Below are 10,360 nucleotides of genomic sequence, written 5' to 3'. Positions count from 1 at the left end.
TTTCTAGATCACTAAGGCGATAGAGATCTGCGCTCAGATGGCCTTCACTTAAACCGCAGTGATACGTGTAAGTTAGGCAATTTGTTTAGAAGGGTTAGAGGGAGGTACATTCAGAGAAATGGGTGATCTAGGGAACGATGATAAGGGTACAGAGATCTGGAAGTCAAGTAGGGATGACATTAACATTTGTTGAACTGTAGAAGTATTGTAAAGAAAGGAAGAGAATTAAGTTATTTAATAGATATATACTTATCAGATATTGTAACAGGAGTTGAATCATAGCTTAGAAACGATATAATCGATGCAGAATTTTTCTCATGGAACTGGAGTGTGTATCGTAGAGACAGGATAAGAATGGTAGGAAGAGGATCCATTTTGGTGAAAGAAGAATTTTTAAGCTAAGAAAAAGTTAAAGATGACAAACATGAAATTCTACGTGTAAGTTTACAGACCGGGAAAGGGTAACGCTGATGCTCATTCAGAATTGTTTGATAAGATAATAAGCTAGGTGGGAATCAATATGGAAAGGAATGTGATTGTAGCAGGAGATCTCAATTTACTAAATGTCAATTGGGAAGGTAATGCAAACGACAGGAGGCATGACCAACGAATGGCAAACTCTATATATAAAATAACATGCTCTGACTGACTGACTGACTGATTCATCATCGCCGAGCCAAAACTACTGGACATAAAGAAATGAAATTTTGGGGGTACATTTATATTAGGTTGTAGGTGCTCACTACGGGAGGATTTTTGGATATTTCATTGCTAAGGGGGTGAAAAGTGGGGTGAATTTTAAAAATCAGGATATCTATATCTCAAAAACTTAAAGGTTTACAGATGAAAAAATTGGTATTTGGAATCTCCTTTAAAAATAAACACTTTTTTTTTCTTTCGGAAATTCCCATTGGGGGGGGGGGCGGATGAAAAAAGGGGGAAAAGGGGTTGAACACCTATTATGAGGAGACTTATATCTCAAAAACTGAAGATGTTAGACATGAAAATTGGTATTTGGAATCTCCTTAGAAAATAACACATTTTTGTGCTTTTGGATAATCCGATGAATAGGGGGTGAACAGTGACAGATGGGGTGAATTTAAAAAAAGACTATATCTGAAAAATATCTCAGATATGTAACATATTACAGATTTGAAAACTGGTATTTGAAATTTCCTGTAAAAGTAAAGAAACAAATATTTTTTTCAGAAAAACCACTTAAGGGGCTGAATTTTTAAAATTAGCATATCTACAGTACATCTCAAAAACTTAACATGTTGCAGACATGAAAATTGGTATTTGGAATCTCCATTAAAAATAAGGAAACCCGTATCCTTTGGTTTTTGGAAAAAAACCCTTAACGGGGAGGGTGAAAAATTGAAAAATTAGTTGAATTATTTGAAGTCTGCTAAAAGGAAGCTACAGATCGGTAAGAAGCAATTAATTACATTAGATGGGGACAATGGACGAATTACTGATAGGGAAGAACTTCTTGAGTTCATCAGGAACATTTATAGCAAGTTGTACGAGAAGGCTTATGATAACCTGTCTTTGCCTGACTTATCCAACATTTCCCAAGTCCCGGAAGTTCTCCCATATGAGATCAGACATGCTATAAACAGTATGAAAAAAGAATCAGTCGCAGGTAGTGATAACCCTTGTTAGCGTTCTCAAACTTGCTGGTGATGAAACGTTAAGCCACTTGGCAAAAATATTCACGTCTTGTCTACGCAATGCATTCATCCCTCCATCTTGGAACAGAGCAATGATAATTCTCCAGCTTGCTTTCTGTCCTTTACAAGGTTTTCACCAAGGTACTGACAAATAGAATCAGTTCAACACTTGATTTTGCCCAGCCAATTGACCAAGCAGCTTTCCGCCGAGGTTTTGGAACTATCGACTACATACTCACCCTTCATGAAGTTATCAGCAGAAGTAATTAATATCAAATGCCGCTCTGTCTAGCCTTTGTGGACTTTGAAAAGGCTTTTGACTTGGTGAGCCACGCTGCTGTTATGCAAGCCTTAGGCGAACACGGCGTCGATGCTGCCTACATAAGAGTACTCCAGCATATCTATGAAACCTCTTCAGCCTTCGTGAACGTCAAGGTGCCAACCACGGATTTTCCCATTCAAAGAGGTGTAAAGCAAGGCGACCCCATATCTCCCAAGCTGTTCTCAGCAGTATTAGAATTGGCCATGTCAAAAATCAACTGGCAAAATACAGGAATCAAAATCAATGGGAAAAGGCTGAATAATTTAAGGTTTGCAGACGACATTACACTTTTGGCCAACGACATCGATGAACTACAAAGTATAATACAAGATCTTGTCTCAGCCTGTCAAAAAGTGGGACTATCCATGAACCTTTTTTAAACCAAAGTAATGCTCAACAAATGGGCCCCAGCAGGAAAGCTGCATGTGGGAAACTCCACATTACAACAGGTCAATGAGTTTGTCTATCTTGGGCAGCTTGTAAACATGAAAGGGGACTTAAGACCGGAAATCTTCCGATGTATCAAACTAGGATGGCAAGCTTACGTAAGAAATTCTTCAATCTTCAAATCCAACATGCCAACCCACCTGAAGAAGCTAGTCTTTGACCAGAGTGTTCTCCCTGTACTGACTTACGGTTATGAAACCTGGACATTGAGTGAGTTTGTTAAGCAAAAACTCAGAACAATCCAAAGAGCTATGGAACGGTTCATGCTAGGCTTCACGAAGAAAGACAGGAAGAGAGCAGATTACATCAGGTCAGTCACAAAGGTCAGTGACATTTTAGAAAGGGTGTTTACCCTAAAATGGCAGTGGGCAGGCCATGTTGCTCGAAGAGCTGATGGTAGGTGGACAAAGCTTGTACTTGAGTGGAGTCCATAAGATCATCTGAGACCTAGGGAAAGACCACCGGACAGATGGGATAAAGACATCCTTAAGATTACTGGGATCAATGGACAGAACATCGCTCAAGACCGTCCCAGATGGAGAGACCTCATGAAAACATACCTTGCTTCGGACTTAAAGAGGTCACATCATAAAAACGATTGAATATGGCTGATAGTGATATACCAAAAAATCTAAAGATGTAACAAATGTGAAAACTGGTATTTGGAATCTCCTTTAAAAATAAAGAAACACACATGGGGGGGGGGGGGGGGATGAATTTGGTAGGGGGGATGAAAACAGAGATGAATTCCTTTTACGAGGATACATATATCTCAAAAACTGAAGATGTTACAGTCTTGATAGTTGGTATTTGGAAGCTCTTTTAAAGAAACGGATACTGTTTGTTTTTAGAAAATTCACTTGAGTGGGGAGTGTGAAAGGAAATAAAAAAATTGAATTCTGTTTCTGGAGAAACTTATATCTCAAAACTGACTCATTCATCATCGCTGAGCCAAACTACTGGATATAAAGAAATGAAATTTTGAGGATACATTTATATTACAATGTAGGTGATCGCTAAGGGAGAATTTTTGGATATTCCGTCGCTAAGAGGGTGAAAAGGGGAGTGAATTTTAAAAAATGAGTGTATCTATATCTCAAAACTTTAAAAGTTTACAAATGTAAAAATTGGTATTTAGAATCCCCTTTAAAAATAAAGAAACACGTTTTGCAGATGTGAAAAATGGTATTTTTTATCTTTATTAAAAATAAAGGAACATGTATTTTTTCGGAAAAACCACGCAGGTGGGGGTAAAATGACTGAAAATGGGGTTGAATTCTTTTTGTTAGGATACTTGATATCTCAAAAACTGAAGATGTTACAGACATGAAATTTGGTATTTGGAATCTCCTTTAAAAATAAAGAAATATGAGGGTTGGAACTTAAATAGTAGCAACACTGCTATGGAGACGCTACGCAACGGAATCTAGTATTGTCGTTGATAGCACACGTTGGTTACATACCTACCTTACCTCAGAGCAAATGGACTCGCCCTTCCCACATCACCTGCATGCGCACAAGCAAGAGAAACACAGTCACTTGTGAACTAGCGGTCTAATGTAACGTTATCACTATGTTTTCCAAACAGGAACAACGGAGTTGGATCAAGATTGAATGTGTCAGAGGTAGTACAGCATGACAGTGTCATCAAGGTCTTCAAGAGGCTTGCATTGGGTAAAAGCCTTCAACGATGGTCGGCAAACTGTGGCGGACATTCATCGGCCAGGTCGTCCTATGAGCGTTAGTGAAGAAGACGATTCATGAGCTCAGAACGGTTGCAGAGATTCGACAGGCATTAGACTGCTCCATTCGCACCATCAACAGAACAGGCTCTGCTAAAGGTATACTACGACTTCCACATCGCTGGCAATGGGTTATACACAACGCTGGTGACTACATCGAAGGGCAGTAAAGGTTGCTAACATGTAACTCTTTTGTGAAAATGAAAACCTACAACCTGTTTTCCAGTCTTTGACCGGGTCAGAGATGTGATGAATGAATCATATATAGGCTATTGGTACGATGGGGTCGCCACTCTCAAAGTGATTTATTAATGAATGATAGATGCCATGAAATGAGAATGGAGAGTGTTGCTGGAATGAAAGATGACAGGGAAAACCGGAGTACCCAGAGAAAAACCTGTCCCGCCTCCGCTTTGTCCAGTGCAAATCTCACATGGAGTGACCGCGATTTGAACCACGGTATCCAGCGGTGAGAGGCCGACGCGCTGCCGTCTGAGCCACGGAGGCTCTAACTCTTTTGTATCTGTTGTAAATAAATAGTTGCCACTATTAAAGTTCCAAGCTCTGTACGTATTTTTTGTTTTCGGAAACCCACTTAGGGGGAGGGGGAGGAGAACTAAAAAATTAGTTGAATTATTTGTATGAAGATACTATTATCTCAAAAACGAAAGATGTTGCAGACGTGAAAATTGGTATTTAGAAGATCCTTTACTAATAAAGAAACAAGTATTTTTTTTCCGGAAAATTTTCTTAAGGGGGAGCGTGGAAGGAAGTGATAAAAAGTTATTTCTTTTTATGGGGATACTTATATCTCAAAACTGAAGGTAACAGACGTGAACATTGGTATTTGGAATCTCCTTTAAACATAAAGAAACGCCTTCTTTTTTGGGAGGGAGGGGAAAATCAACTTAACAGCGGTGGGGTGAAAAAGGAGTTGAGACTAACTTATTTTACTGTTCATAATGTACTCGATTCTGATCATAAACCAATCTTTTTTTTTTTTTTTTTTTTTTTTTTTTGCTAGTGGCTTTACATCGCACCAACACAGATAGGTCTTATGGCGACGATGGGATAGGAAAGGGCTAGGAGTTGGAAGGAAGTGGCCGTGTTAATTAATCTTTCCTGGGTTCGTTTTCAGAAACCATCTTTTCCTTTGGAGAACTTAGTTAGATTACAGTAGCATACCTGCCAACTTTATAAAACCAAAAATCAGGAGATTTTGATATGAAAATTAGGAAAAATCAGGAAATAAAATTGGTCAAAACAGCTTATTTTACATGTCTTGCATAATACAGGAGTACTATGGTATATTTTATAACACTTATTGTCTCAAAACCCGACTGTTGCTATACGAGGCTACAAGGCTAAAAATTACACCTCTCTATTCCCTCACAGGAAGTACGTGAATGAGAGGATCGGTCTCTGATAAGCTTTCTGAAAATAGTGTAAGCTCATGCTCCACACGTGTGAATTAGTTATGCACTTAGCAAATGCATAGATTAATATATTGCATCACACTCCCGCGCATTTATGTGAAACGCAATGCTATTTTTATCAAGTACTAAATGAAAATTTGCCAGAATTGTCTCCAAATGACTCCTAAAATATCTAGAAAAGTTACTAGTTGCTATCTTTGAAATTTTGTCACTAAATTACTAAAAAAGACTCCAAATCTAGCAACTAGCCTCTAGAGTCGACTAGACTGATGTGAATGACCATGAACATAGCACGCAAGAACGAGAGATATACAATCAATTAATGCGTCGCGATGTACAGTTTTCAATAAACATCGCACATTCGTGTGCATTTCTCGTATTAAGAAATGATGATATTTCATTTGAAAGTGGCCAATGAACGAAGGACCTTCGGCCACTGGTGTACAAAGCTGAAATGGTGGGATTTGAAAACAAATGTTTGGAGTTCACGAAACAAGAAGCTAAAATCGGGAGAAATAATAGAATAATCAGGAGGCGGGAAAAACTGTCAAAAATCGGGAGCCTCCCGCCTAAATCGGATAAGTTGGCAGGTATGCAGTAGATTCTCCTGGCATATAAATATAAATTTAAACACATTTGAAATAAGCGATAGGAATTATATTGACTGTGCAATTGTTCATCTCTATAATAAGGTCAATAATTCATATCGCCAGAAATCCTGTGTACTTGCTTACGTGCGACAATGGTGCTGGTCACATAGCAATGACAATGTCAGCAGATGTAATTTACCACCAAGTAGCGGTCTGCATCTTGCTGCGGGGTCCAGAACACCAATAATAATAATAATAATAATAATAATAATAATAATAATAATAATAATAATAATAATAATAATAATAATAATAATAATAATAATAATAATAATCTAAATTCAACTAATATCACCCACCCTAATAATAATAACGTTCTGGACCGTCGTCAAAATGTACGGACTGCGCTGGAAATGGGTCCTGGCTGGGTAATGACTACGAATGCAGTCCGGCCGCAGGTTCAGTACCGCCACGGCACCCAAGACGACACCATGCTGGAATTCCTAAGGATTTGATCCATATTACAAATGCTTATAGGAAAAGATGGCAAAGATTTAGGGACCCAACTGACTGGGCGGAATACCTGGAGCTAGCCCGGGAAGTACGAAATTGATTGCTGGAAAGAAAGATTGAAAAATGGGAGGAACTTGGCCGTCAGATTGTGAATTTTGGTGGATTATATATAAAATGTTAAGCATTCAATTATACATTTCAGTATAGGTAATATCGTAGCAAAGCACGGGTATCTTGCTGGTAAGTTAATATGGGAAGGACAGCTGATTCAGAAAGTGATGGAACCAACTAGAGGGAAGAATATTCTGGACGTGGTGCTGGTAAAACCAGATGTGCCTATAGAGAAACTGAAGTAATAGATGTTATTAGTGATCACGAAGCTGTTTTTGCCATAGTTAAAAATAAATGTGATAGAAAGGAAGGTCTTAAAAGTAGGACTATTAGGCAGTACCATATGGCTGATAAAACAAGCATGAGGGAGTTTAAAAAAAGTAACTATGATCAGTGAAAACAGTAAATAAAAATGTAAATAGACCCTCGGATGGGTTTAAAGTAATTAGTGAGGAATGTGAAAACAGGTTTGTATCTTTAAAGGTGGTAAGGAATGGTAAAGACCCACTATATAATAACACAGAAGTAAAGAGACTAGGAAGGCGGTGTAGATTGGAAAGAAATGGCAGTGTCATGCGATGAACATATTCATTACCCCAGCTGCAAGAAAGTTTCTTAAATATAAACAATCTTAGCCCCAATACACTCACTAAAGTCAACATTACCATTTCATAAGACTGCATTTTTCGTGGAAAGATCTACCTGAGAGAGATCTTTCAAGAATATTTTCAACTACACGCTCGCACATACTTTCAAATTGATATTCACGCCAGTGACGGCCATCATAACTTAATCTATAGCAGATTTTAAACAATGTACTTGCAGTTTCATCTGGTGATGCTTCGTGATAGTACAGTCATGGTTTTCACAAAAATACACCGGGACTATTTGTTTTTTACTTAAAAAGCCTAATCTAAACAAATCAGAAAAAATTTAACAGGTATTTTACCGTCGCTGAAGTTTTATAGTTTCACTTACAAACGAGGGAAAATATTTGTCACGACATATAACACACGTTATATTCATAAAGAATGCAACAGAGCTCGCGAAACCTTCACCTATAATCCAAGAACACTACAAGAATTCACTATATACCACCATCACACACAAACAAATACAAAATTCTTTTACTTCACGCTTAACTCTGTGCTCATGCTGGGCAACCTAAATATTTTTCTGCAGCTATCGGAACACATACTCTACATGTGCCATCAATGAATTGCTTGAAAAAACTGTATACATGCCGAAACCCAAGACTAAAATATATTTCATATACTGGCTCTATTTTTATTAGCAAGATAATGTGCAAGTGGCTATACTGTTAAGATGTTGATATTTTTCTTGCAGTCTCTAGTGTGTAGCGCTGAAGACTTTGAGTGTCAAGTATTAAAACTAACATTACCTTACCTAAGCTAGTTGGTCTGTCGCTGTACATTGCAGTCGGGGAGGGGGGGAGGGTCTACAATTCTGCCCCGCTCCCAGGACAAGGAAGCTTCAAGTGCATGTGTCACCCAAGCGACCTTAAATTTTGCTTGGGTAGCTCTCTTTCGTGCAGGCAAGGAAACCCAGCTCGTTGGAGAAGCTGAACTGTGGTAGTGCGAGCAGATCGTCGAGACAGCTATACTTGGGTTAGATATTAGCAGTTTTTTTAACTTTATAAAAAGCGTTCTAAGGATTAATAAGAAAATATAAATACAAAGTTATTTACCCAAACAGTGCTGGGGTAGATGGGGTTCAGTGCGCGCCACTGCTCAATCTTCATCCAAACATTCCTCTCATCTGCATCCCACGCACACATCCTAAGCATTCTCTATAATTCTTCCACATTTTCTAAATCCCCTTTCCCACTTTGAACGTCTTCAGAATCTATTATGCATCTTTGTCAATATTTCTCACCCTGCAATCTCTTTTAATAACAACAGAACATTACTTGAACTAACAAAAGGAAGTGAAATGGAATATTTTTCTTATTTAAATGGTATTTATTCAAACAATGATAACTAATTATATACAAACATTCTGAATATTTAAGAATAATACACTGCAAGTCACACTGGTTTAGAAAATTCTGTGTTCTAATCCTTCCACTTCCTTCCTTTCATTTACTTTTCCTGTGAATGAAATGTTGGTGATTCTCAGCATTGTCAGATGAATTCGGTAAACTGCAATAAAAAAGAAGAAATTCACATTTAGTAAGAATGTAGTTACAATTTCCCACCAGCTTAAAGCAACTTTTTACTTACTGTGGAAGAGAATAGCAAATACCCTGCGTAGATACGAAGGCCATCCGGAAAGTGGTACTCGTTTTCGCAATAAAGACACAGGAGTAAATATTACCAAATATACACATTTTTATTGGAAAGAGCATACTTTACACTATTTCTCCACATAATCTCCAAGCAAATTTAGGCATTTGTTATAACATGGGACGAATCTTTGTATTCCAGCGTCATAGTCCTCTGCCGCCAGCGTACTGAGATATGTAGTCACGGCTCGTTCAAGTTCTTCATCGCTGTCAAATCTTTTTCTCACCAGAAAGTCTTTAAGCTTCGTAAAGAGATGGAAATCCAAAGGGGCCAAGTCCGGGCTATACGGGGGATGGTCGAAGGTTTCCCACTTGAACTGCTGCAAAAGGTGTGTTATCGCAGCTGAATGAGGCCTGGCATTGTCATGAAGGAGAATGACGCCTGTAGACAATAGACCTCGCCGTCGATTTTGTATTGCCCCTCGTAATTTCTTTAATGTTTCACAAATCGCATTAGCATTAATTGTGTCTCCACGGGCCATAAAATCAATGAGCAGTACACCTCGGCGATTCCAGAAAACGGTTGCCATAAGTTTCCTGGTGGACAGAACTGTCTTGAATTTGTTTGGTTTGGTTGGTGAATGAGCATGATGCCACTCCATTGACTGTCGTTTAATCTCAGGTGATGCATAACAAACCCATATTTAGTACCCAGTAATGATGCGAGTCAGGAAAGAGTCTCCTTCATCGGAATAACGTCCCAGAAACGTCAGTGCTGCAGCCATACGCTTGGTTTTGTGCTCCTCTGTAAGCATGCGAGGGACCCACCTTGCACAGATTTTTGAATAATGCAGATGGTCTTTGACAATTTCATGAACAATTGTTCGAGACACATTAGGAAAATGTTCACAGAGTTCATCAATTGTGACGCGCCGAACGTTCCTCACGCATTCGTCTACTGCGCTCAGCAGTTGGACTGTAATGACAGATGGTCTCCCTGAAGGCTCCTTGTCGGGTGTATTCCCCCTCCCCAGGTTGAAGTTGCGACACCAGCGCCGAACAGACGACTTGTCCATCACATTGTCTCCATACACCTCTGTTAATTGGCGATGAATATCACAAGGTCGAAAGTTTCGTGCATTAAGAAATTTAATCATGGCCCTCACCTCACAACTGGCGGGGTTCTCAATTTGTTTAAACATTTTAAACGATCACAGACACAGGACAGGCAATGCTAGTGTCACGCAACCTCTCACAGAGCAGGCAGACAAGCCACTGACG

The 10,360-nt window shown here is 38.9% G+C and overlaps 1 protein-coding gene across 1 annotated transcript in view; it reads right to left on the bottom strand.

Annotated features, from left to right (window-relative positions):
- Positions 1-8,802: 8,802 nt before the first annotated feature.
- The window catches only part of mRpL21 (mitochondrial ribosomal protein L21), a 68,629-nt gene continuing 67,071 nt past the window's right edge, over positions 8,803-10,360 (bottom strand). The window contains exon 5 of the mRNA XM_067136509.2: positions 8,803-8,996. Coding sequence (XP_066992610.2) covers positions 8,893-8,996 — 104 coding nt within the window. The 3' untranslated portion in view covers positions 8,803-8,892. The remainder of the gene's footprint in view (positions 8,997-10,360) is intronic.

Source organism: Anabrus simplex, chromosome 1 (genome assembly GCF_040414725.1).
Source record: "Anabrus simplex isolate iqAnaSimp1 chromosome 1, ASM4041472v1, whole genome shotgun sequence".
Taxonomy (NCBI): domain Eukaryota; kingdom Metazoa; phylum Arthropoda; class Insecta; order Orthoptera; family Tettigoniidae; genus Anabrus; species Anabrus simplex.
The sequence above is the reverse complement of the archived record's forward strand: the minus strand, read 5'-3'. Positions and strand labels throughout refer to the sequence as shown.